The sequence below is a fragment of the Saccopteryx bilineata genome, chromosome 2, assembly GCF_036850765.1.
Source record: "Saccopteryx bilineata isolate mSacBil1 chromosome 2, mSacBil1_pri_phased_curated, whole genome shotgun sequence".
Taxonomy (NCBI): domain Eukaryota; kingdom Metazoa; phylum Chordata; class Mammalia; order Chiroptera; family Emballonuridae; genus Saccopteryx; species Saccopteryx bilineata.
The window spans coordinates 362899239-362924485 of NC_089491.1; the positions used below are offsets into that span (position 1 = coordinate 362899239).

General features: G+C 57.0%; 2 protein-coding genes across 9 annotated transcripts; one reads left to right on the forward strand and one right to left on the reverse strand.

The window, feature by feature from the left end:
- The first annotated feature begins 3044 nt into the window (after positions 1–3044).
- On the forward strand, positions 3045–18439 carry GIT1 (GIT ArfGAP 1). Of its 4 annotated transcripts, none has more exons than XM_066263146.1 (22): positions 3222–3361; positions 4261–4307; positions 8858–8991; positions 9449–9561; positions 9681–9786; positions 10337–10554; positions 10637–10731; positions 11068–11110; positions 12940–12966; positions 13156–13204; positions 13641–13713; positions 14282–14379; positions 14773–14884; positions 15017–15150; positions 15300–15452; positions 15558–15788; positions 15873–15926; positions 16116–16202; positions 16327–16400; positions 16506–16688; positions 16816–16879; positions 17031–18439. In XM_066263146.1, exons 4-22 carry the CDS (start codon positions 9449–9451, stop codon positions 17241–17243), a joined length of 2127 nt encoding a protein of 708 aa, XP_066119243.1. In that variant the 5' UTR covers positions 3222–3361; positions 4261–4307; positions 8858–8991; the 3' UTR covers positions 17244–18439. The 4 variants fall into 4 exon arrangements, with proteins under 4 accessions (XP_066119245.1, XP_066119242.1, XP_066119243.1 ...); XM_066263147.1 differs by having other exon boundaries at positions 3236–3361; positions 4264–4307; XM_066263148.1 differs by lacking the exon at positions 4261–4307 and having other exon boundaries at positions 3045–3361.
- A 383-nt stretch (positions 18440–18822) lies between these two features.
- On the reverse strand, positions 18823–24121 carry TP53I13 (tumor protein p53 inducible protein 13). 5 transcript variants are annotated; one of them, XM_066263153.1, is made up of 8 exons: positions 23833–24121; positions 23575–23643; positions 23305–23346; positions 20253–20381; positions 20013–20120; positions 19625–19832; positions 19268–19453; positions 18823–19179 (listed from the first exon to the last, which is right to left on the reverse strand). In XM_066263153.1, the coding sequence occupies exons 1-8, from the start codon at positions 23902–23904 to the stop codon at positions 19067–19069; spliced, it is 927 nt and encodes a 308-aa protein (XP_066119250.1). In that variant the 5' UTR covers positions 23905–24121; the 3' UTR covers positions 18823–19066. The 5 variants fall into 5 exon arrangements, with proteins under 5 accessions (XP_066119250.1, XP_066119249.1, XP_066119248.1 ...); XM_066263152.1 differs by having other exon boundaries at positions 19268–19456; XM_066263151.1 differs by having other exon boundaries at positions 19268–19478.
- Between the last annotated feature and the right edge of the window lie 1126 nt (positions 24122–25247).

Genomic DNA, 25247 nt, shown 5'->3' on the forward strand with positions numbered 1-25247 from the left:
GTCTGGCATCTGAATTATTACATAGGAGTCTTCCCTCCCCTTATATAAAATTATTTCCTGCCCTTATATAAAATTAAACTCCCTCTTTCACACTTGACAGGGTTCTTAGTGGAAAGATAATATCCACTAAGATTGGGAAGACATCCCCCTCTCCCCATACATGGCCCTCTGCAAGGACTGGAGTAGGACTAGGCAGAGAAGGCAGCAGGTGGCAGCTCCCCACCTCTACCCCGGTGTGGTCCCCTCAGGATAGGAAGTGACTCATTCCAAAGACTGTCTTCTTCCTAATCCCAGGGCAGAGAGATCCTTTCAGAGGGGTCCCAGCAGATGCTGTTGGTAACAGTGGATTTGGCTTCTATAGTCACCTAATGCAAGGACCGGAAGGACCTGGAGCCTTGGTCCAGCCCCTGGAGGGAGGGAGGGCTGGGATGTTAGAGAGACCTGAGTTAGAATTTCTTCTTACTAATTGCCTGACCTTAAATTAAGCAAATTGCCTAAATATCCTGGTTTCTCAGACCACTCACCTCTAAAATGAGACTGGAAACTACCTCTTGGGGTAAGCTAAGGATAGTAACTGCCCTGGAAATGGCACACCCCTCCTCCAACCAGGCGGACTGAGACAGGTTGCGGGGACCAGGCATAATGAATACGTGAGCCCACCTAGGAACAAGACAGAAAGGAGTAAGGAATTCCACACCAGCCCTACTTAGAGCAATCCAAGAAGTGTTTGTGTGGGAGGTGCTAGCAAATGCTTGCAAACTATCCGCGCCTCTCTCAGGTTTCTTTGTGTGGTCTTCTCTCCTTCCTCCTCCACACCCTGCGGTGCCAGGCCCGGGCGGAGAAAGATGAAGGATGAGTGGACGGCCTCGCCCCTTTCTCCAGCCTGGGAGGAGCCAGTTGGCGTCTCTGGCAGCGGGGGACCACTGCCCAGCTCTACCACAAGGGGTCAGCAGAATGTCCTGGCTGCAGCCCGAGTTGAGGAAGGGGCTGGAGAGGGTGAGGGACCGCTAGGAGTGGCGGGGAGTGTGCCTGTACATTTCCTTATTAAATTGGTTTTGGAACCTCGAGTGTTATTTATTTTTAACTGTTCTGCTTCCTGAGGTGAAGACATCTGCAAAGGGAAATTCTAAAACCCTTTTATTCTCTAGCCGCAGGTCCAGGCTGTGGCGGGGCCAGGGGCTTCCGAAACAAAGTTTGGAAAGTAGATCGATGCCTGAGCCATTCCCCGGTAGTCCTGGGCCAACTAGGAGATGGGGCTGAGGAACAGGGCGAATCGTCCTTTTTCCCCTGAAAAATCTTGGAGCTCAAGAAAGGGAGAGCTCAGCCTGAATTGGGGGACCTATCCCCTGGGCAGCCGGCTCTGTTTCTGCCAGGCGGCCATACATAGATAGACTAAACCCAGGTCGCTTTTGCTCTGGCCTGCGCGCTCCAGCTGCCACGTGCTCCAGACGCGCCCACACAGCAAAGAAACAAAGAAAACCAAGCGATGGGTTGCCAGCAGTCGCCTCGATATTTAATAAATGAAATTCCATAGCTGGGGGTCGATCGCTGATGGGCTGTGCGCCCGGTTTGGGGGGGGGGGCGCAAGCTACTCCCCTTGTTGCCTGGGCGGGGGTCATCGAGCCCTTGGACTGACTTCTCTCGGTGCGGGTGCAACACCCAACGGCAGGTGGTGTCACACACCCCACCCCCATCCCTCGAGGTATCCTTGATTACAGAAACTCCGCCAGGCAGTGGCTGGCAGTGGGGAAAAGGGAGGCCTGTAAGATTTTTTAAAATGGTGTGATTATAAAAATATCCTGTGGATCGCTATTTCAAACAAACTTGTCAATCCGGGCTGTAGTGAAAGGCGATGGAGGCAGCTTTGCGTGTATTTCGAGTGGTGTGACTCATGAGCATTACTGTCTCCCCCAGGGAAGCAGCCTGTCCACCCACTGCTGCTCTGGCACCACTGGAATAAAATCAACCAACTCCGGCACCCCTGACAAGGACTCTCCCCTACCCCCACCCCTTACCCCGGTTACTGAGCAGGATTCCCTGCCGATTGGGAAATCTCCCTTAATCGTGTCACCACTGACCTGACCCCCAGGCGTGGTTCTGGGCAAACCTGCGCCCTCCCCCACAAGCAGAGTGCTCTGGCCTTCCGCTGCTGCAGGGATGGGGGCTGGGTGCACGCGAGGCACACGTGTTTTGGGGAGCATGCTCAGTGCACTGGTGCACCCACGTGCAGCCTGCGCCTGTCCCCCCAGCCCCGCGGTCTCCGTGTGAAGTCCAGAAAGACTGCCACGAAAATAAAAGTCTCTGTATGTTATATGCACACCCCCTGGACACACACACCTCTGGTGGCCCAGAAACACAGTGGATGTGAAGAAGATGACAAGTGAATATTACTGCACACAGGCCCAGTGATCACTCCTGGGGAGGTCTTTAAAAATTGCAGAGATTTTTTTCCTTTTTGGAGGCAAGCACGGAGGAAGGATAGATGTATTCTTAGGCCGGAGGTAGGCAGTACACTGCATGACTTCCTTGGCACCTGGGCGTCCATATTGTTGGCAGTGTGCATAGTCAGCAAGAATGTGACCACACACATACCTGGTCACACAGGTGTGGACATATGGGGGACCAGGACACACACCTCACCCCAACCAGAGACAGACGGGTACCCCAAACCACAGACCACTGAGAGGAAGGGCAGCCCTGGGTATCCAGTTCCTTATTCTTGTCCCTGATTCCCAGAGTCCACTATCCTATGGCTCGAGCACGGGAACATCTTCCATCTCGAAAGTGGAGGGGATAGGGCTGACTCACACTGCCTCCGGGCCAGGGCAACGCCAGAGCAGGGACCAGGGACGCAGGCGACACTGTCCGCTCGAGCCAGGCAGCAGCCGCGGTCCCTTTAAGCGCCCCCGCCCTCTCCCACCCGCGCTCCCGGCTTCCTTTCTCCGGGAGGCGCGGCCAGCAGGGCCGGTCGGCGGGGCGGGTGTGCGGGCTGCCCCTCCCCGGGTGGGCAGGGCCTGAGCCGCTTCCTGCAGGAGCGGCCGGGAGCCGCGCAAGGGGCGGGGAGAGCGAGCGGCGAGTGGCGGCGGGGCGGCGCGGGGCGGCGCGGGGCGGAGGGCGCCCGAGGGCGAGCAGGCAGGCGGGCACGGCGGGTTCCGGGCCAGCCCAGGGGGCGGTCGATTGGCCGGCCGCGCGGAGCCTAGCCGGGGACTTGCCGGAGCCGGGCCGGGCAGCAGGGGCCGCCGCCAACCGGGCCCGCCGCCCGCGCCCCCCACGCTGGCCCAGAGGGCTGTGGCCGCGTCGCCGCTGAGGATGTCCCGGAAGGGGCCGCGAACGGAGGTGTGTGCGGACTGCAGCGCCCCGGGTAAGCTGAGCCTGGCCGGGGGCGGGACCGCGCACCGAGGCCGCGGCGGAGCGGGCGGCGGGGCCTGGCGAGAGCGCCGTGCGGGGCCCGAGGGTGGGGTGGGGCTGGGGGCTGCGGCCTCCGGCTTCGGCCCCCGCCCGGGCCACTGCAGAGCCGCGTCCTTGGCGGGATGGCCTGCCTGGGGGGCCCCTGTTCCCTCGCGTCCGCGGACAAGCGAGGAAGGACATTCCCGGCGTCGCCTCCCACCCCTCAGTCAGAGGTAGGCGGGTAGCTAGCTGCCCCCCTCCCCGCCCCCATCTCAATATCCAAACGGAAGCGCCAGCCTGGGGTGGCGGGAGGGCTGTGGCGGAGGCCGGCAGGGTTTAGGGGGTGGGGGCGAGTGTGGTTTTGTGTCATCTTAATGCCACCCCCGCGTCTTGCACCTGCTGCTCGCATGGTCTGCTGGCCCGTTGGGGTGGCGGAGGGCAAGGGGCAGAGAGCTGGGCAGATGGGCCGGGGGTGGGGGGATTGGATACTATTTCCTCATGAGCAGATAAGGAGGTGGCCACTCCTAGAACTCCCTGCCCCTTGCTCCCAAGGCTGGGGCTCTTTGCAGGGCCTGGTGTACAGGGCCAGTATGAGCCTGGGCATCATACCCTCACACCCACCCAAGGCATCCCCTAACCTCCTGGTGACTGGGAGCAACTGGACTGGGCTTTTCCTGTGCCCCAGTAAAGCCTGCTTGAAAGGTTAGAATGGCATTGCCCAAGCTTGGGCACAGACCCTTCGTGGTCCCCTAGCCAAGTCTAGCCAGAAATGGGTAGTGAACAGTGCTGGGGATGTCTAGATTTCCCGGGATCCCGCTGGCTTCCTGGCCCTCCTCTTAGCTGTATTTACCGTGGTGTTTCCCTTCTTCCCAGCAGAGTCAGCTCCAGGCTGATGTGAAACCCCCTGACCTGCTGAGGAAGTGAGGATCAGTGACCCAAGAGGCTGCTCCTTTCTGATGTGGGAGGACACTGCCAGTGATGGGGCCCAGCAGCTGGCCTGGGGAAGGAAGCCCTGGCCCTAGTCCATCCTTTCTTTAGAAAAAGAGCTATCTGGGCAGGAACCGGGGGTCTGTGAACTCTAGGAGGACCGTGGTCAGACTTGAATGTGAGAGTATGGAGTGCTGTTTTGTGGGCCGGTAATTATCAGCCAATCGTTGGACAGGCCCAGGACCTCAACAGGATGAGACCCCACAGATGCTCTGGTGGCTCCGATGGCTCCAAGCTAGAGTATTTGGGAAGGAACTGTGGATGCCTGGCAGAGTCATAGTGGTTATGACCCAGAGGCCTCCTCTCAGGGCATGCTACCGTCTAGAGGGCTCTGAAGAAGCTGTCTGGGGGTATGTGTACCTACCCCCAATTAGCTGGAAACTACGATCCCCTTATCCCAACCGCAGGCAGGTCTAGGGGTGGAAGGGCTAAGAGGAGAGTTTGTCTTCTATATATCTGTTCTACATTTCTATTGTGCTGATATAGCATGGGGGAATGTGTGGGGGGGGGCAGTTAGAGCTGGGAGGAGGTGTATAGCAGACACTTTCAGGGGAGCTTGGATTTTAGTGCTGCCTATGTTTCCAGCTTACTCTGTGACCCATGACAAGACTTGGCTCACTCTGGGCCCCAGTTTCCTCAACTGTGAGACAAAGGAGTTGAAGTAAAAATGGTTTCTGAGGAGTATCCCATCTCCAGATCTGTAGTCCTAATTCTGGGCTTGAGGGACATAGGGCAGCATCAGAAGGCAGTTGTCCTTTCTCCATTTCATTTGCCTGTTTGGCTAAAGCCTCTCAATGCCCATTGGGCTTGGAAAGGAGGTGTGTATCTGATATGTTGTACTGCCCATCTTCTGTCCCCAGACTTTGTTCTACAGAAGCATTTGTGCCCTGGGTACCTCCTTTCCCTTGATCCAGAGTACAGGCCAGGAAGAGGCAAATGATGAGGTGAGGTTGGTGAGGTGGGCAGAGTGATGACAGGCTTTTATTCATCACTCCAGCCCAGCACCTAGCTTGGTGTGTGGCTCATAGCAGGCACTCCCCGAGTGTTTGGATGCTTGTCAGGACCCTGCTGGCTACTTGGGTCTACCCCATGCCCCACCAGATGATGCATAGAGCCATGTTCTCAGTCTGAGAACTGTAGCAGCCCAGGTAAAAGGCTTGTGGGTAACCACCTGTCTGGAGCCCAGACTCAGAGCCACCTTCCTGGTATGTATGTGCCTCCTACCCAGAGTCAAAGGCTTACTGTGATAGGAACCCTGCAGTCCCAGCTCTAGAAATGGGGCCATGGCTTTTTGTAGTTGGTTAATTGATGGGGGACGGTCATGGAGGTAAAAGGTGACATGCAGCCTGAACCCAAAGGCCTCTGTGCTACCTCTGCTCCCAGACCTGGGCACACAGGGGATAAGTGTATGTTGTGAGGCTGCTGTGGCAGCTGGTCAGGCACCACCTGTATCCCTGCCTGCCTTGGGAGTCCAAGAGAGGAGCAGGGGTCAAGAAACCTGGAGACTGTGTGTTCCCTCCTTCCTTCCTCTTCATTCACCCTGCCAGACGGTCCTGGCCCAGTTCTCAAGGCTCTGATGGCCTTCCTGTGGGCCTCACCTCCATCTCAGCTCCCGACACTGGAGTGGAGACCTACGAACACCTTGGATGAGCAAGGCTGGCCACAGGCTAGGGACATTTGGGAACCTGCAGGCTCATTTGTCTCTTCATACTGTAATATTATCAGGTAGGGTGAGGGGTGGCGATGTAATTTATGTACGCCAAAGTGCCCGCACCTTGCTGCTTTTACCTGATGCGTTTTCACATGTGTAAATAGCTGTGTAACCACCATTTCAGTGGAGAGGAAGAGCGTTTCCATCACTCTGCGGGGTTTTCTTGTGCCACCTCCTAGTCAATGTCCCTCAAAGGTAACTGCCATTCTGACCTTTCACCCTATGGATTAAGCTTCCTGCTTTCAAGATAGTGGGCTCCTCCCTCCTCTCTAGTGAGGCTGGCCCTAACAGCAGACCTACTGGCCCCAGAGGCCACTATTGGCTTTAAGTGGTGACGTGAATTCGTGAATTTACCTTAGTAGAGGCCTCCATGGGTTTGGCACTGGTTAACATTATCCCAGGACCCCTCCTGCCACTTGTCCACACATGTCAGACCCCCACCCTGACTGGAAGCAGAAGATAGGCAGGATGCTAAGGAGGTCACCACATCCCCTAGCTCTTATGTTCCCTGTCTCTTCTGCCCCAAGTTTTGTCCAGGCTTTAGGATAAGGATCCCTTTAACGTAAAACTTCAGTAGCCATTTGACTTTCAAAATCCCTTCCTGGCCTTTCTGCTTAAGAGCTGGCCTGTGTTCGGCTTGGGGGCTTCTGCTTGGGTATGCCCAGTGCTCCCTGGGTATAAAGCGTAGGTAGTACGGTAAGGATGGGCTTCTCATCTGTGTCAGTCCAAACTGAGCTGGCACCAGTTGTGTCTCAGATCAGGACAGTGTCCCCTGCCCCAGCCTACCTATTTCAGGTCACTGTGGAGAGAGGGAAGACCCCTCCCCCAGCCTAGGAGAGTGCCAGGCACAGTCTTGGACCACATTCCCTAGATCCTGGTCTCTTGGTCACTGCCATATTCAGGGACTTGCCATGTCTGGCCTGGCCCTGACTGGCCAGTCCTCCTAGGCCTGGCTTCTCTGGTAGGGCCATGCGCTTGGGGTGGGGGTGGAGGACTCAGGGAGGCCCATTTATGATTCTGGTCTGGGCGGCTCCCCACTTACAGGAAACCCCACCATTTCAACAAGAGGAATTTAGGCTGCGTCATTTCCAGCTTCCTGCCTGGTCTGCCGGAGGTGGCTGGAGGGCAGACCCCTGACCCAGTGGTGTTTGGGAGTGGGGGGAGGGATCTTCCATACCTGGAGTGCCTTACTGCTTGCTTGCGTAAAGCCAACATTAAAGTGTGCCTTAGGGCTCCCTATCTTGGCACAGATAGTGGCTTCCTTCCTCTTGGGCCCCTGGAATTAGCCCCTCAAGATGGTATATGGCGAGTACCTTGTGTATTCCTGTTGCCTTATTTTGGAGGGAATCCCTAAAGAAGCCTTGACCCAAAATGCTGAGCCCCCCCCCCCCGTCTTTCACTTTCTGTTTCATGCTATGAGGGGACACTTGCTGTGGGCAGAGCTCATGCTGCACTGTGACTCAGTTTCCTCACAGTTCTCCTGGGAACTTTGATGGATGTCCTTTCAGGGAAGGGTCTGGGAATCACCTGGTTGGAGAGGCTTTCATTACCCCTGAGCACAACAGGCAAGGCGGAGAGCCAGCCCCCCCCCCCCCCCAGGACAGGGCTTCCTGAGACGGGGCGGGGGCCCGGGCAGAGCACAGTGTCCTGGGAGACAGGCTCCCTGCCCCCACTCTCCAGTGGCACACAATGGCTGCTTTCTCCCCCGTGACCTTTCCACAGCCTGAGCCGTAGGCAGCTGTCTCCTCCCCCTCTCCCAAGGGGCCTGGGATGGGTGGCATCTCCCTTGCCCTTGAGAAGGATCCCAGGGGCTCCCACTCTGTTCTGGTCTCCTTCTTGTTTCCAAAGTTCACTGTTCCCCAAGGAATAGAGAGTGAATCTCAAAACCCTCGCCTACTGGAGGCTGTCCCCTTCAGGGCAGAGGTTATGACCATGGCAAGGTTTCTGGCATCTAAGTGCCTGGGTTGACATCCTAGCAATCCCTCATTAGCTCTGTGACCTTGAGCAAGTGCTCTAACCTCTTTTGAGCCACTGTTTCCTAGTTAGTAAAGCAGGGGTAGCATTTCCTACCTTGCCTGACAGTTGTGGGAGGCGTCATACATACAGCACCCAGTGGTACACAGTGGGTCCTCAATCAATGCTAATTCCTTTGTTCTCTCCATCGCCCTTAAGAGAGGGACTCCATCACTGATGGTGACAGGAGGCTCAGGCATGAAAAGGCTTCTTTCCTGGCAGGATAAGGGCAGAGTCAGGAGCCCATGGAGGGGCGCAGTGGATCAGGCAGGTGAGCCAGTGGCTCCAACAGAAGTCTGAGGGCAAGAGAGATATGGCACTGACTCAGACACAGGAGGAATGCCTAGGGATGTGTGGTGTGTATGCATCTGGGTTACATCCCCTAGGGCATTCCTGCCTCCCCGGGGAAGGGCCAGGATAGCAGTCTTGTTCCCTGGGGAAAGGCTGTTGGACTGGGAGTGGTGACTGCAGGATAGGAAACCATGCCTGCTGAGTAAGCCCTGGGGACCACACCTTCCCAGAGGGGCAAATATGTGTAGGGAAGGGCTTGGCTGTGTCAGTTGCCAGCTGAGAGCCTTTCGAGAAAACCCTCCCACTGCCTTAGCTAGCTTCCTCATCAGGAACCTGTCCCAGCTCTCAGACCTCTGGGAGACAGAGTGAGTATGTGTGAAATACTACGCTTAGTGCTGGCCTGGGCCAGGTGCCTATGGGGTCTTGTCCGCGCCTGGCTAAAGCTGACCCTTACCTCCGTCCCGGCAGACCCTGGCTGGGCCTCCATCAGCAGGGGTGTGCTGGTGTGTGACGAGTGCTGCAGTGTGCACCGGAGCCTGGGACGTCACATCTCCATAGTCAAGCACCTCCGCCACAGTGCCTGGCCTCCCACACTACTGCAGGTATGGAGCCTGGCCTGTGGTTCCTCCTTCCCCACAGGGTGCTGAGCGCCTTTCCCTCATGCTGACATACACACCTGCTTGGATTCAGCAGCTCCCGGTGGGGGAGGGGGCAGCACCCACTTGGGGAAGAGCCTTAGCCTGACCCTTCCCAACCATCCACTCGTCTAAGAGAGGAGGCATCCAGGACTAGAGTCAGACCTGGGCTTTCACCTCAGCTCTGCCACTTACTAGCTTGACTGTGTATCTTTGAGCAGATTGCTTAAGCTCTCTAAGCTTTGGCATGCTGGCCATGTGACCTGAAGTTCTAAACAGGATTCACATCCTTGGGTTGCCTGACTGGATGGCGGTGCAGCAGTGACAGGCACACAGTAGGCCCTTTGGTACTCTGCAGTGGCACTGGCTATGGCCGGAGCCCAGCACTCAGTGGGCTCTCTCACTTGGCATCTCCTCCCCGCAGATGGTGCACACGCTCGCCAGCAATGGGGCCAACTCCATCTGGGAGCATTCCCTGCTGGACCCTGCGCAAGTGCAGAGCGGCCGGCGCAAAGCCAACCCCCAAGACAAAGTTCAGTGAGTCAGGCTGGAGGGGTGGTGGTAAGGGCTGCACCATCTGGGACATGGGCCCGGGAGATGCCAGGTACCCAGCCTCTCTCACTTTGCTCCCATTTCCTCCTTTGTGACCCACACAGTCCCATCAAGTCAGAGTTCATCAGGGCCAAGTACCAGATGCTGGCATTTGTGCACAAGCTTCCCTGCCGGGATGATGACGGGGTCACCGCCAAAGACCTCAGCAAGGTTTGAGGGGCCCCATAATGGATGGGTGGGCCTCTCTCCTTACACATAATGCCCTTGAAGGCCTCTCCTTCATCACCTCTCAGCCCTAGGCCCCAAAGGCAGCCAGGTCAGGCAAGAACAGTGAGCATGGTGGAGTTACGAACTTGCTTGGTTAGGCTGCATGTTGTCCAAGCCCCTCATTCCCAGGTGGACACAAAAGGTTAGAATCCTCCAGTTGCCACTCAAAAGCCAGGAAAACCTGGGGCAGTTTCTTAGCTTCTCAGAGCCTTAGTTTCCTTATCTGTAAAATGGGAAAGAAAAAACAAGCATCTATCTCATAGATAAGATCTGTTCCAAGCAGAGCGCACAGCACATGATAGATAGTGACTGACAACAGCTATTATTAATTAGTATTAACTGATGGTGGGAAGCCCTCTGTCCTCCCTGACAAACCAACTCCAGCTGGGCCCTTGGAGCTGTAGGAGCCCAGGTGCTGCCTGTGCTAGATGCAGCCCCTGAGGGGGGAGGGGCTCGTGCACACACATTTGGTGCACACGCCTGCTCCTTGCAGCAACTGCATTCGAGCGTGCGGACAGGCAACTTGGAGACATGTCTACGCCTGCTGTCCCTGGGTGCCCAGGCCAACTTCTTCCACCCAGAGAAGGGCACCACGCCTCTGCACGTGGCTGCCAAGGCGGGACAGACGCTACAGGCCGAGCTACTTGTAGTATATGGGGCTGACCCTGGCTCCCCTGACGTTAATGGCCGAACACCCATTGACTATGCCAGGTGAGGGTCAGCTGAAGGGTGAGGCTTGGGTGGTTGGGGAGTGAGCTGCTGCTGCAGGCTGAACCGTGCCCCCACCCTACAGGCAGGCGGGGCACCATGAGCTGGCGGAAAGGCTAGTTGAGTGCCAATATGAGCTCACTGACCGGTTGGCCTTCTATCTCTGTGGACGAAAGCCTGGTGAGCAGAGTGTGGGGCAGGCCTGGCTGGACCAGGCAGGTGGGACCCAGACACACCTCAGCAGCAGGTGCCATGGTGACAAAGCCGGCTGGGGAACAGCGTTGCTAGGCAACTGACTCCTGTGAAATTGCTGCAAGCTCTGGGCTGCAGCACATTGGGGTAGGGAGTGGGGGTGGGCATAACTTCCAGGCAGCTCCCTGGCTGTTAGTGGTGGCCTGCCCTCCTCCCTTTCCCCTAACACTCCTGGGTGCCAAGCCCTGCTCCTGCCAGTGAGGTGGGCTTCCAGTTGCTAACGCCATTCAGCACCAGTGACTTGGCATTTTTATTTTTGTTCAGATCACAAGAATGGGCATTACATCATCCCACAGATGGCTGACAGGTGAGTGACCACCTGATATCCTTTCCCAGAGGCTGTTAGAGGCTGTGTGGGTGCCTGATCCTCAGAACCCCCACCTCCTCAACTCCCCAGGCTTTAGGGGCCTGGGACCCCTCTACCTTCCCCACTCACCTATGGGCTGGAAGCACAAACGTTTCCCAGTCTAGTTCTTACTCCCTAATGCTGGGCCCCAAGGCAGGTAAGAAGTGTCAACTTAGCACATGGCCAGCATAGCCTTAGCCCCCTCCTGTCAAGAACAGAGTGCTTGAGTACAAGGAGCACTCCCAGGAGCAGTGGATCACTGGGTTCTATTCCCAGTGGCACTGACCCCACTGAATTCTTTAGATACACCTCTGCTCTTCAGTGAAAAAAGGTGGTGGGCTCCAAGGATTTAACTAACTTTGGGACCACTGGCCAGGCCTCTCTGATGTGCTCATAAATTGGGCAGAGGCTGGAGGGCAGGGCATGGCACAACCCAGGTGTTTCTGCCTCTAATCTAAGAGTCCCCAGGTGCCTAGGCTGTGGGGGATCTCCTCCAACCCTTCACCCAGCGTACAAGATGGATGCTTGCGCCACCTGGTGGCTGCCTTTGATGGCCAAGTCTTCAGGCCAACCTGTGCCTGCTGGCCTGGACTGGAGAGAGGAGGAGGCTCTCTCCTCCAAAAGCCAGTGTAGGCAGATGGGGATTGTCAGGTCTGGGCACCCCGGATTCCTGAACCCAGACCGCCTCTGTTCTGAAATCCCAAGACATCCCCCTACTTCTTTGGTCTGATTCTGCCTGGTGCGTGTGCTTGCGTGGCAGGGGGTTATTGTAAACACTTAGGGGCATGTGCCCACTGAAATGTTAACTGATCACCTTTTCAGTGCCAACTGCTGTTCTTGGCACTAGGACACAGAGGTAACTCAGAAACGATCCCTGCCTTTAAGTAGCTCACAGTTTTTAGAAAGGGAGGCAGCCTCATCAGACAGTTGTAGTTCAGTGTAGGAAGTGCAGCAAGAGAAACAGAGGCACAGTCATTAGAAATGCTGTGCCAGGAACTGCAAGCAGATGGTGAGACTGAGGCATATGTGAGAGGCTGGGAACACCAGGAGCAGCACTGGAGTAGGATGGAGTGAGAGAGTGGCCAGTCCTGTGAGCTTTGACAAGAGCTGTGACCACCCCAAGGGCAGAGAGGTTCCAGGCATGGATATGCGGGGCCAGCTCTGCTGTTTACTGGCTTTGTGACTTCAGGCAAAGGGTACGTAACCTCTCTGAGCCTTCGTTGTCTGTTCTGGAAATGGAAGGAACAGTACTTTTCTTTCCGGGCTGTTGAGAGGATTAAATAAGATAATGCATGCAAAGCATTATCTATTATCTATTATCCTATTTTTTTAAGTGAGCTTTTTGTTGAAGTATGCCATACATACCTGTTATTATTGAGATGCTTCTGTGACCGGGGGCAGTGCAGCCAGATGTCAAAAGATCACCCTGGGTGCCGTGTAGAATAAAGAATTATAGGGACAAGACTGGAAAGGGTAGATGGATTAAGAAATTATTGCAAATGCCTAGGCAAGAGGAAATGATGGCAGAACCTGGGAAAAGTCTAGCAAAGGCTTGAGGGTGAAGGAGTTTTCAGGAGAATCCTAGGAGCTGCCATTGGTGCTGGGTGAGTGGGTCACGGAGGGGAGCCAGCCAGGAGCAGGATTGGGGAGGAAGATACCTTCAGTTTTGTACACACTGAGTCTGGCATGCACACGAAGATAGGTCTGAGCTTGACGTGGAAATGCGTGTGCTCCTGGGTAATTGCTGCCTCTGTCCTGTTCTTCCCTCTGCTGCCTTCCTCTGGACTTAGATCTCGGCAAAAGTGCATGTCTCAGAGGTATCTGGTGTCTGCCATGGGAGCAGGCTCGGAGGTTGGGTGGGGCAGGGTGGCGCTTGGTGTGTGGCATCTGGGGTCTTATCTCCCTGGAATCCCTGCATGTTTGGGAGGTCATTGGCAGGGGCCTGTCCACCTCTCATGTCTGGCCTCTCCCTTCTTCCCCATTCCCATCTCCCTCCTTGTCCACAGCCTGGACTTGTCCGAGTTGGCCAAAGCTGCCAAGAAGAAGCTGCAGGCGGTGAGTCTGCTGAGACAGGTCCCCTAATATTGGAGCTGTTCCCATTTCTACCCCTGACCCCTGTGATTGCTACCCCTTCCTCTGACCTGGTTCCCTTTTCTGAGTCTTTGTCCTAGCCTTTCAACCTCCTCTTGCCTACTTCTCCAGCCTTTGTCTTTGACCCTGGCTCTGCCTTCCAAAGGCTCCCAGGGCCCTCGCTCCACCTCAGACCTACAACGACATTCGCTGGTCCAGTCTGGTCTCCTTTTTGTCTTCTCCTACCCTGGAGCTTGGCAGGCAGACTTCCTACCCCCGTTTCCAGTTCTGAGACTCTTGGGCTGAGTAGCATAAGGGACACAAGCCTTTTCCCACCTCTTAAGACATCTGGTGAGCTGGCCATGTTGTCACTGGGGGCCAGTTGATCTGACAAAGCCTGTGTCCCCCTCTGTGCCTCCAGCTCAGCAACCGGCTTTTTGAGGAACTTGCCATGGACGTGTATGATGAGGTGGATCGAAGAGAAAATGATGCTGGTGAGCTGAGAGGACACTGGAGGTTTTGGGCAGATGGCACAGAGCACCTACCTATTAAGGAAGGGCTAGGACCTGGTGTGCCTCTCGGGTACTTTTACTGAAACTAAGCAGGGGTGCCTCAGTTGGTCTGCTCAGCAGGTCTGCATATAAGTCCCTGCCAGCTCTAAGCCCGCCTGGGCAGCTTCCCCAGCTGGGCAGAGTGCTGAGCTGGAGGCAGCCAGTCTACTCCTCCCACCCCACCCCCAGTCTGGGGCTCATCTCTACTTTGGCTCCCTCCCACTTTGGCTCTCTCCCCAGCTCCCCAGTCCTGTTCCCCGCCCCATCACTCCTTCCTGGCCACAGCCAGATTCCAACCCAAACTAGGCTGGGCCTGGCTTGAGGGACTCACCTTGTCTGTCAGTCCCCAGCTGTCCTTGCCCAGTGCCTATCTGAAGTCCACCCTGTCTTGGTCACCAAGCTCGGTGGGCACGGGGAGGAGCTAGGAGAGCTGTGCTCAGCATTCCCCACCCCTACCCCACCCATGGGCCTGGCCACCGTGGACAGTGTGCTCCCTGCTCCTCCCCCACAGTGTGGCTGGCTACCCAGAACCACAGTACCCTGGTGACGGAGCGTAGTGCTGTGCCCTTCCTGCCTGTTAACCCTGAATACTCAGCCACACGGAATCAGGTGAGGAGGCTTGGTGGGGGGCCTGGGGGTGTTTCCTCCCTTCCTGGGGTCGCCTGCTCTATGGACCCTGCCCTTCTTCACCAGCTGTTGTCTGGGACGGGGCCTGGCCCAGGCCTGTTTTTCTCCACCCCTGGCCAAGGCCTCCCGGCCTGGCTGGCACTGGGATTTGGGACTGGAGAAGAGGCTGTTCTTTTGAGCATTTGGTGAGCAGCCTCAGGGCGGGGGGCTCCAGCCTCTTCCTGAGAGCTCCCCTAGGCACCGTGAATGTGCCTCCCTCACTCCCTGGCCCTGGCCAGATGAGCTGAGCTGTGGTTTTAGCTGTGGTTGAAGCAGATAGATGATAGCACATAGCATAGGTCCCCTCATGCCAGCCTGGCCCTTTCTGCCTGGCAGGGGCGACAGAAGTTGGCCCGCTTTAATGCCCGAGAGTTTGCCACCTTGATCATCGACATTCTCAGCGAGGCCAAGAGGAGACAGCAGGGCAAAAGCCTGAGCAGCCCCACAGGTGGGCAGGACAAGGATGGAGGTGTGGGTTGGGGGCACCGTTCTAGGATATTCTCTTTCATGGCTCCCTTTCGGGGGTAGCGTGATAGACAGTTGTGTGGCTGAGCCCTGAGTGACAGGCCTGTGCCCCCAGACAACCTCGAGCTATCTGCGCGGAGCCAGAGTGACCTCGACGACCAGCACGACTACGACAGTGTGGCTTCGGACGAGGACACAGACCAGGAGCCCCTGCGCAGTGCCAGTGCCACGCGGAACAACCGTGCCCGGGTCTGAGCGCTGCCCCTCCCCGGGCTCTGTCAGGGCCCAGCTCTATCCTCCTGTAGCCCAGGGCCTGGGGGACGAGTGGGCTGGTCGGGGCTTTGAGAGCATTCATCCCTGGCCCCTGGTGGCTGACTGGCTTATGTCTGACCCTGCAGAGCATGGATTCCTCAGACCTGTCCGATGGGGCCGTGACGCTGCAGGAGTACCTGGAGCTGAAGAAGGCCCTAGCTACCTCTGAGGCAAAGGTGCAGCAGCTCATGAAGGTCAACAGTAGCTTGAGTGACGAGCTCCGAAGGCTGCAGCGGGAGGTGAGGGCTGTAGCCTTAGTGGGAGTGGGAGCTTCCAGGCCCCCGGTGGAGATGTGGGGTTGCTGCCTGAACTCTGTGGAGTTTCTGACACCATTCCACCCTCAGATCCACAAGCTCCAGGCGGAGAACTTGCAGATCCGGCAGCCGCCTGGGCCGGTGCCCACGCCCTCACTCCCCAGCGAACGGGCAGAACACACACCCCTGGGGCCTGGTGGGAGTGCCCACCGCAGGGACCGCCAGGCCTTCTCCATGTATGAACCAGGCTCCGCCCTAAAGCCTTTTGGGGGCCCACCTGGGGATGAGCTCACCACCCGGCTACAGCCTTTCCATAGCACTGTGAGTTGCCAACTCAAGGTTGTGGGGAAACGGCTGGGTCCACCCCAGGGCCCCCTTGTGACCTTACACTGTGCTAACCCCCAGGATCTGGAGGATGATGCCATGTATTCAATGCATGTCCCTGCTGGCCTTTACCGGGTAAGTCGGGCCTGAGGCAGGCGGGTCTGTTTCTGCAGCTAGCTTCTGAGCCCCAGTCAGTACCAGCCTTGTGCTGGAGGCTGGCACAGGGAGGACTAGACATACACGGCTTCCACCCTCAGTGCAGGGAAGCTGGGCGGTGGGTGATGGGGAGGAGGAAAGACTGACTCCAGCCCTTCTGGGTTTCAGATCCGGAAGGGGGTTTCAGCCTCAGCTGTGCCCTTCAGTCCCCCCTCCCCACTGCTGTCGTGCTCCCAGGAAGGAAGCCGCCACACGGTAACGTCCCATCCCCTGTGGCTCAGGGAGGGGCTGCATGGGATGTGTGTAGGGGAGGTGATGGGGGTCGTCTGAGACTGTGCATGTGTACACCTCACTTACTCTCCTTTCCTGGACCCTCCAGAGCAAGCTTTCCCGCCACGGCAGCGGTGCCGACAGCGACTATGAGAACACACAAAGTGGGGACCCCCTGCTTGGGTGAGGCACCCTGGCAGAGGGAGGTCAGGTGGGCCCTGGAGTGTCTAGAGGGTGCAGGCAAGAGGCCTCATGGCTGGAATATCTCTTTCTAACCCTGGGCCTCAGACTGGAAGGGAAAAGGTTTCTAGAGCTGGGCAAGGAGGAGGACTTCCACCCTGAGCTGGAAAGCCTGGATGGAGACTTGGATCCTGGGCTTCCCAGCACAGAAGACGTCATCCTGAAGACGGAGCAGGTCACCAAAAACATTCAAGAATTGTTGCGGGCTGCCCAGGAATTTAAGCATGACAGGTATGGAGGTGGGGTACAAATTCATATGGCCTGTGAGTATTGCGTGGGGCAAGAGAGGAGCCAGTGTTCCACTGTCCCTGGGAACCTTCCCTGAGAGCCCCCTAATTTATACCCTCTTCTCCCACAGCTTTGTGCCCTGTTCAGAGAAGATCCATTTGGCTGTGACAGAAATGGCCTCTCTCTTCCCAAAGGTACAGGAGACAGAGAAGGAGGATTGGGAGGGCCTCAGGCTGGGCAGGCATAGAGAATCTGACTGCTACCTGGGTGGAGATATAGACACACTGGGCCATGATGGCTCATGGTTTGAAGTCCATGGCACAACTCCCTCCTTTCGCCCTCCAGAGACCAGCCCTGGAGCCTGTGCGCAGCTCTCTGCGGCTGCTCAACGCCAGCGCCTACCGGCTGCAGAGTGAGTGCCGGAAGACAGTGCCTCCGGAGCCTGGCGCCCCTGTGGACTTCCAGCTGCTGACTCAGCAGGTGATCCAGTGCGCCTATGACATTGCCAAGGCTGCCAAGCAGCTGGTCACCATCACCACTCGAGAAAAGAAGCAGTGACCACTCTCCCTGTACCCTCACCTACACCCTGGGACCTCACTGGCCATGGGAGCTGGGCCACTCCACATACCAACCCCCACCCCAGCAGAGCCTCTGGCACAAGTGCCCTTAGTGCTGCCACTCTCTCCTGGCAGCCAGGCGCCCTGGTGCCCGCTCCCCTCAAGGCCCCAAGGATGGGGAGGTGGGGTGGCAGGAGCTCTGTCCCCCACATTCCATGCACCTCCTCCTGTACATAGCATCCCCTCCCCTTCTAGAGTGCAGGGGCCTGTAAGGCATTACTCCCAGCCCCTTGCCCTCCAGGGCACCTTCAGCAAAGGGTCGGGTGGGGACACTCCAAGTGGGGCAGTTCCCTCTACATGCATCCCACCCCCATGAGCCAGTTCAGCCCTGTTGGGGGCTGAGTGGGGGCATCCCCCTCCTTTGTACATAATCTCTGTGGATGTCCCCCCCCCCTGTAGCCACCAGCCCCTGTGCTGCTCTCCTTTAATGGCAAATGGCCCCTGCCTAGGGCACAGGCCCCAACCTGTGTTCTGGGGTCCCCAGCAGCAAACACTGGAAAATTTTTTTCCCTCCTCTCCTCTCTTCTCTCCCTTAATTTTAACGTTGTGGTAACTGAGCATCCCTGTGTGCCTGCGTGTGAGTGCGGGGCGGCAGTGCCGTCCCAGAGGCCTGGGCCATCTGGGGTTTTGTGAGGGGCGAGGGGACCAGAGCAGCAGGACCAGTACTGAAAGGCAGGCCCCTCGCACCTGTCCTGGGGCCGAGGACTGCCAGCATAACCACCTGGGGTTTTGCCCACTGCCTCCCCTCATCACTCCCACCACTCAAACCCCTCTCAATGAACTTAAAATGAAAACCACTTTCCTCCATCTCTCCTCCCCTCCCTTGTGGAGGGGGAGTGTGCTGGCTGGGGCAGAGGACTGAGCACCTGAGCCTGGGGCTGGCTCCCCGGGGTCCCTAACTCAGCTGAGAGGCCCGTCCCTATAACCTCTGAGAGGCTAGCACCTGTGCCTGTGGTATCTGGGTACCTGGAACCTGGGCTGCAGCCCGGGAAGGCTGGAGAGGCAAACAGCACTGTCGCCAGCTCTTCCCCGCTTCCTGCCTCTGGCCCAGGGGCCAGGCCCTACCTGTGTGGTGGTGGGTGGGCTGTCAAGATGTGTATCATGTACATTTGTATCAAAAATAAATAAGTGACCATGTGCTGTTTCTGATGCTTAGAGACTTGAGGGGAGGGAGACCGGGCCTGGCAAACAGAGAAAGACAATCTGTCAAGAATGTGAAGGAAATGAATACAACTGCTCCAGACTGAACTGACTGAGGGAAGGGAAGCCCTCCTGTTGTCCTCTAGAGAAGGAGCTTGGAAATAATGTTTTCAGTAACACCACTGTTTCCCCCTACACGCCCATGCACACTGGTGGGAGGGGTTTCCTCTCCTAAAACTCTGCTTCTAAGGCCAGGTAGGCAGTGCCCAACTTGATTTTATAAATTCCCTACCTCACACAACCTAAATGGCCTAGCTAGGACAGTGTCCTGGGTGGGAGTGAGTGTCTCTGTGTAGCAGGTATACAAACCCAACGCCAGATTCTACTAAAATAATTTAATTAAAAATACACAGTATTCGCAAGGGAGATTTAAACAGCTCCTTTTCCTCCCCTCGCCTCCGCTCCACTCCCCGCAAACAACACATTCAAGACCAACCCCTCTGCAAACGCTTAGGCAGGACTGCTCAATTAGGCCACCAGGGGGCGGCCCTGAGCACGGTCCACGTGGCGGCCGCCTCCCCAAGGGCGGAGCAGAACCTGCCACAGTGGCAGGGCTGGGGCAGGTCAGTCAGAGCTATCACCATCCCCGCCGCTGTCTGGCGTGGGCGGGAGGAGGGGTCTCCGGCGTGAGCGCTTGACCCGACGTGGGGGCATCAGCAGTCTCCTCTTCAGCACAGCTGTGGGCAAGGTGGAAACCAGTCTTGAGCAGGAAAGCCATGGGGGACAGGGGAGGGCTGGGGGTGGGTGAGGAAGGGAACTTCTCACCAGCCACTGTGTCCTGACTGTCCGCTATAGGCCCCCAGTAGATGCTCTCCCCCCGTCGGAAGTTTCGGTGCAGTCGAGTGCAGAGTGTGGCCAGGGTGAGCAACACCAACAGGAAGGTGAGAGCCATGGCCGCCCAGGCAGCCTCCTCTGTCCGTGGGGTAGGGCCCCGCGCTTCCCGTGGAGGGGCTGCTGCCCGAGGGGCAGGAGAAGCCTGGTTTGGACAGGCACAGCCACCTAGGCTGCTTTGCCCTTTGTCAGAGGCCAGAGGCTGAGCCTCTATCCCGGAGCTGGCACTGCCTCCAGGCCCCCCAGGCAGCAGGGGGGCAGTGGCCACAGAAGGGGCATTACTCCCCTCACCTGGGGTTCCTAACATGGGCTGTCTGGTCTCCCAGCTCCATGAGGAAGCAGAGGGGAACCTCAGGGTTGAGGGAGTGGGCTGGAGACCAAGGGCAGCCCGCAGCCCACGCCTCTTGGCACCACCAGGATAGTGATGCCTGGGCCCTCTAGATGCCACCTCTGTGCCTGGGGGCCACCAGCTCCGCGGAGTAAAGGCCAAAGCCAGGCCCTAAGGAGAGAAAAGACAGCACTCACCCTTTCTCTGCCCAGATAATCCAATGACACCACCAACCAAGCCTGGCCCCAGTACCCCTTACCTGCATACACACCCTCTCTGGCATAGCCTCCCTCTGCCCGGCATTGGCATCAAGGGAAAGGGCCCAGAAAGGCTGTCAGAGAGGAACCATACCTTCTTCCTCTGCTTCTTCCGCCGCCTCCTCTTTAGCCAGTGGGCAGCCCAGGCTGGCTCCACCCATGCCATCTCCAGTACCACCCCCCATGCTTCCAACACCAGGGGCTATGGAAGGAGGGAATGGTTAGCGCTAAGATGAAAGTAGGGAAAGAGCAAGAGGAAGCCCCTGAATTTTCCTTTCCCTGCTCTTGGGGCCACAGCCTTTGCCAGTGCCAACCAACTTGCACCACCACTTACCCGAGCCTGAGTGAGGGTGGAGTCAGGCACCAATGAGGGCTGAGCCACATAACTGTGGGCCAGGAGGGCAAGCTGGAGCTTCAGCCAGGGGTGGGCACAGGGGTGGTAGAGGAAGCTGACATCCTCAGCCTGGAGGAAAGGCACAGAGACATCAAGCCAGGCCTGGTCATTCTCAAGTTCTCCCATTCTGGGGGTCAGGTTAAAGGGACTCCCAGGATGGCCACATGACCCTTCCACCATCAGGGCTCAGGAAAGGACAAAGGACAACAGGTACTGGCATGTACCCCCTCTTGTCTCTGAGTGTGCCTTTCACCTCTCCTTCAGCAAGTGTCACACCTCAAAGCTCACAACTTCCATGACAGTTCCTGGTTATCCCTGTCAGGCTCCAACCACATTCTTTTTTTTTTCTTTTTTTAAAAATTTTTCTGCCCTGGCCGGTTGGCTCAGTGGTAGAGCGTCGGCATAGCGTGCGGAGGACCCGGGTTTGATTCCCGGCCAGGGCACACAGGAGAAGCGCCCATTTGCTTCTCCACCCCTCCGCCGCGCTTTCCTCTCTGTCTCTCTCTTCCCCTCCCGCAGCCAAGGCTCCATTGGAGCAAAGATGGCCCGGGCACTGGGGATGGCTCTGTGGCCTCTGCCTCAGGCGCTAGAGTGGCTCTGGTCGCAACATGGCGACACCCAGGAGGGGCAGAGCATCGCCCCCTGGTGGGCAGAGCGTTTCCCCATGGTAGGCGTGCCGGGTGGATCCCGGTTGGGCGCATGCGGGAGTCTGTCTGACTGTCTCTCCCTGTTTCCAGCTTCAGAAAAATGAAAAAAAAAATATTTTTTTTCTGAAGTGAGAAGTGGGGAGGCAGACAGACTCCCGCATGCACCCAACTGGGATCCACCCGGCATACCCACTAGGGGGTGATGCTCTACCCATCTGGGGCATTGCTCCATTGCAACAGGAGCCATTCTAGTGCCTGAGGCATTGGAGCCATCTTCAGCGCCTGGGCCAACTTGGCTCCAATGGAGACTTGGCTGCGGGAGGAGAAGAGAGAGACAGAGGAGAAGGAGAGGGGGCAGGATGGAGAAGCAAATAGGTTCTTCTCCTGTGTGCCCTGGCTGGGAATTGAACCTGGGACTTTCATACGCTGGGCTGACGCTCTACCGCTGAGCCAACTGGCCAGGGCCTTCCAAACACACTCTTTAGCTGTACTTTTCTGCACCTGTAATGATGGCTCTACAGGTCACCAGTCTAGACTGTATGTATCCCCTATATGGAGACCAGGTCTTCTTTTCACTGATCTTATCTCTACAGTCAGTCTCCCAAAAGCATCCAAATACAGGACACACAAGCAGCAGGTACACAATCCCAGAATGGAAACACTTCATCAATTATTAATATTCTTTGATTGAGCTGACCTGATGCTCAGCACTGTGCCAGATGCTGTAGGAGATGCCAGAAGCGAACTAGACTCCACTTACAGAGAATGTAAAGGAAACTCAGGGAAATAGAATTAATGCAAATGAGCCTGACCTGTGGTGGCGCAGTGGATAAAGCATCAACCTGGAAATGCTGAGGTCACCGGTTCAAAACCCTGGGCTTGCCTGGTCAAGGCACATATGGGAGTTGATGCTTCCAGCTCCTCCCCCCTTCTGTCTCTCCTCTCTCTCTCTCTGTCCCTCTCTTTGTCTCTCCCTCTCCTCTCTATAATGAATAAATAAATAAATAAATAAGAAAATTAAAAAGAATTAATGCAAATGAAAGCGCAAACTACTAAAACTCTAATTAGTTGTTAAATTATAAGAGAAAAGTTATAAGCATTATACAAATTTGGAGGTAATGAATAAGGGCTGATGTGATCAGGCAAAGTCTCAGAGAAGAACTGATTCCTGCACTGGGCTTTGAAAATGGATAGGTATGTCCTGGCTGGATAGCTCAGTTGGTTCGACCCCCGGTCAGGGCACATACAGGAACAGATAAGTGTTCCTCCCTCTCTCCCTCTCTCTCTCCCCCTTCCCCTCACTAAAATCAATAAATAAATTTTGTTTTTTAAATGAATACGTGTGGATGGCAGGTGGTGAAGAAACTGCCTGCCTCAGCTTCAGGTCAGGACAAGACAGGACAGGACCACTGTGGAGAACACATAGGAGCAAAGGTACAGCAGTGAGAATGAACCTGGCGCTCGATGTGTAACAAGTGAACAGATCAACACAACTGGAGAGGAACCACAGATCTGTAAAAAATGTTTAATTTATTGATTTTTAGAGAGAGAGGAAGGAAGAGAGACACAGAGAGAAATACTGATTTGCTGTTCCACTTATTGAAGCATTCATTCGTTGATTCTAGTATGTGCCCTGACTGGGGATCAAACCTGCAGGCTTGGCATTTGGGGACTAACCAACTGAGCTACCCGGCCAGAGCTGGAACTACAGATTTGGAGAGTTCAGACAAGGCTTATTTAACTAGGGAGAGTCTAGAAAGCCAGGCAAGGGGAGTATGACCATGATAAGGTGGGAAATAAGGAGCTATTGAAAGTTTCTGAACAGTGAAATGATTTAATGAAAGGGCTGTTTGAGGAAAGGAATCAGGTAGGTGGAATGAGGTCTCTTGGCCTGGAAATCTAGTGATATATTTCAAAAGGAAAACCAAAGGGACATGGAAGCTATCTGGCCAATGGCAGAAACAGAGAAGCAGCCATAGAGGAAAACCCACAGTGTGGAGCCTGGCGATGTAAGGCACACTCCTCACACCATACAGCCTGGTGCATTCCTAAGTGCTGTCACACACTTCGTTTACTCCTCATGGGCAGGGGCATTCCCAATATCCTCTCTTACACAAAACAGGCCCAGAGGAGTCAGGAGACTTCCCACGGTCACACAGCAGAGCTCCAGCTACTCAAGAGCAATCCCGACAGGGCACCGCAGAGGACAGAGGCCTCTGTTCCCTCTCGGGAAATAGGAACATTGCCTCTTCCGAGAAAAGTGGTGGAGAATGGAGCTGATGGGCGGAAAAGGCGGAGAAAGCCTGCAACTGCAGACACCAAGGATGGGTCCTGCTGGTACTCACCTGCCGTGGGCTCCTCCGTGTGTAGGTCACTCTTGGTGACATCTATACGTGGGGAAAGAAGAGAGCTTAAAGCCGCTGGGAGACTCTGTGTGGGGCACGGGGAGGGGACGGCAGGCTCACGCCTCCAGCTGGGGATGAAGACGTTGGCGACTGAGGGACTGAGGAACCGGCAGAGGTCCTCAGAGAGTGGCCGCAGCGGGCGCGGAGGGACCGGAGCGGGACCGGGCGACTCCTTCACACCCTCTCTCGCAGCGCCCTCCAGGCTCCTACCTGTTGGGGCAGAGGCCACGGGCCCTCCGGACAACGGGCTCCCGCCTCCTCCGCCGGCTCAGCCGTCACCTGTGGGTCCAAGGCGCAGAAGAGCTCGGGCGCTGGCCTCGGCGAGGGCCCTGCCCTTTCCCAACCCAGGCCCGGCCTGCCGGACGGGGACTCCTAGTCCTGTCTCCGCGGGCCACTCTTTCCAGGACGAACTTTCGGCCAAGCTCTGAGGCCCCCGGCCCAAGCCCTCTCAGCAGCGGGTTTCCTTACCTCAGTGGGACTCAGGAGTCCCGCCAGGGTTCCCAGGAGAAGCAGCTGAGACCAAGGCGGAGGAGGCGCCATCCCCTGCAGGGCCGACCTCCCCGCACCCGCGGGAGGGAGCGCGCACCGCCCTGCCCAGCCCAGCCGGATCCCGCCCCCGCGCGCCCACGTAGACCCCGGGCTCGCGCGCGCCGTTCCGTCCCAGCATCAGACCTCGCGCCGAGACACCCCAGGCCCGCACGCCCCTCGCCTCGCCTGGCTCCGCCCCCCCAGATCCGCGCGGCTGTCGCTCCGCCTCCGCCTCCGCCTCCACCCAGCCCCAGTGACCGCCTACAGCCCAGGACTCGGCGCGCACGCGTCCAGAACCCCAAACCGGAAAAGTTTTGTGTGGGAGCCCGGCCCTAGAAGCGCGCTGCTAGGCAATCCCGGAGCCACCTCCTCCTCCCAGCATTCGTCCCAGCGTGTCTCTGCGGCCTGCAGAGTGCAGCTGCAGCGCTTGGGTGGGATCGTGGAGCGGGGCGAAGGGCGGGAATTGGGTCCCTGTGGGCTGGGTGGCCAAGGAGGGGATACGGGTACGCTCCTCCGGCAGACTCGCTTCAGAACCGTCAACGAGAAAAGGTGCAGAATCAGGAAGTCCGAGCTGCGGAAGGAAGAGATTCCCCGCTCTACAGCCTCACCTTCAGCCCATCCCACTCCTGCCCTAGCAAATAGGGCCCGAACCCGGAGGAGCTTCGGGGATCTCAGACTTCCACCCTCCCCAGACCCAGAAGCTCTGGGGGACCGGAGCCGGGCTGGGTACAGCTTCGTTCCCCACCTCCGCCTCCGCCTCCCCCTCCGCTCTCGTTAGCCAGCATGTGTCCACGGAGACCTAGGTCACCGTGAGGTGGAGGAACCACAGGCCTCGCCCCAGGAGGGAGCAGTGGACAGACCTTTCCTGCAGCGGGGCGCCGCCCCTGCCGCCCTCTCCCCAGTCCCCTTCTCCTTGGCCCCACTCAGAATTTTGAGGAAAGACGGGAACGTGGGTGAAAATTTTGAGGGTTGAGATGCCTAGTCCCAAATTTCCAAATAGAGCAAGACGTGTTATATCAATCATCTCTCACACACCTGTGACTTACAAAGGGGTTTCTAACCCTTTCCCGTCCCCCGACCCCCAGTAATTGCCAGCTATTGAGCTGATGAAGAGACTCCAACCTGCCCTCTGCCACAGCCCCATCATAGGGTGACAGGCATCCACCTCACCCAGCACCCGAGTGCAGCCTCCACCCACCCCACCCCCAGCTTATTCTTGGAGGTGTGGGGCTGTTTCTTCTGGGCAAGTCCTTCCTGGGGAGCGGTTTTAAAGATTTCCTATTTGAAGCCAGGCTCCCGAGGGGATAGGGACAACGCACTGGTGCATGCAGGGGAACGAACAGCCCACCGCAAAC

Bases quoted from the DNA above. Each gene is read 5' to 3' on its own strand.
- TP53I13 (XM_066263149.1), bottom strand. From the start codon at position 23,904: ATGGCGCCTCCTCCGCCTTGGTCTCAGCTGCTTCTCCTGGGAACCCTG. The intron at 23,644-23,832 runs GTAAGGAAACCC...TTGGACCCACAG, and splicing joins GACTCCTGAGTCCCACTGAG to GTGACGGCTGAGCCGGCGGA. The intron at 19,833-20,012 runs GTATGGTTCCTC...TTCTCTCCTTAG, and splicing joins GGAAGAAGCAGAGGAAGAAG to GGCCTGGCTTTGGCCTTTAC.
- GIT1 (XM_066263148.1), top strand. From the start codon at position 3,310: ATGTCCCGGAAGGGGCCGCGAACGGAGGTGTGTGCGGACTGCAGCGCC. The intron at 9,787-10,336 runs GTTTGAGGGGCC...TGCTCCTTGCAG, and splicing joins CCGCCAAAGACCTCAGCAAG to CAACTGCATTCGAGCGTGCG. The intron at 16,401-16,505 runs GTGAGGCACCCT...CCTGGGCCTCAG, and splicing joins AGTGGGGACCCCCTGCTTGG to ACTGGAAGGGAAAAGGTTTC.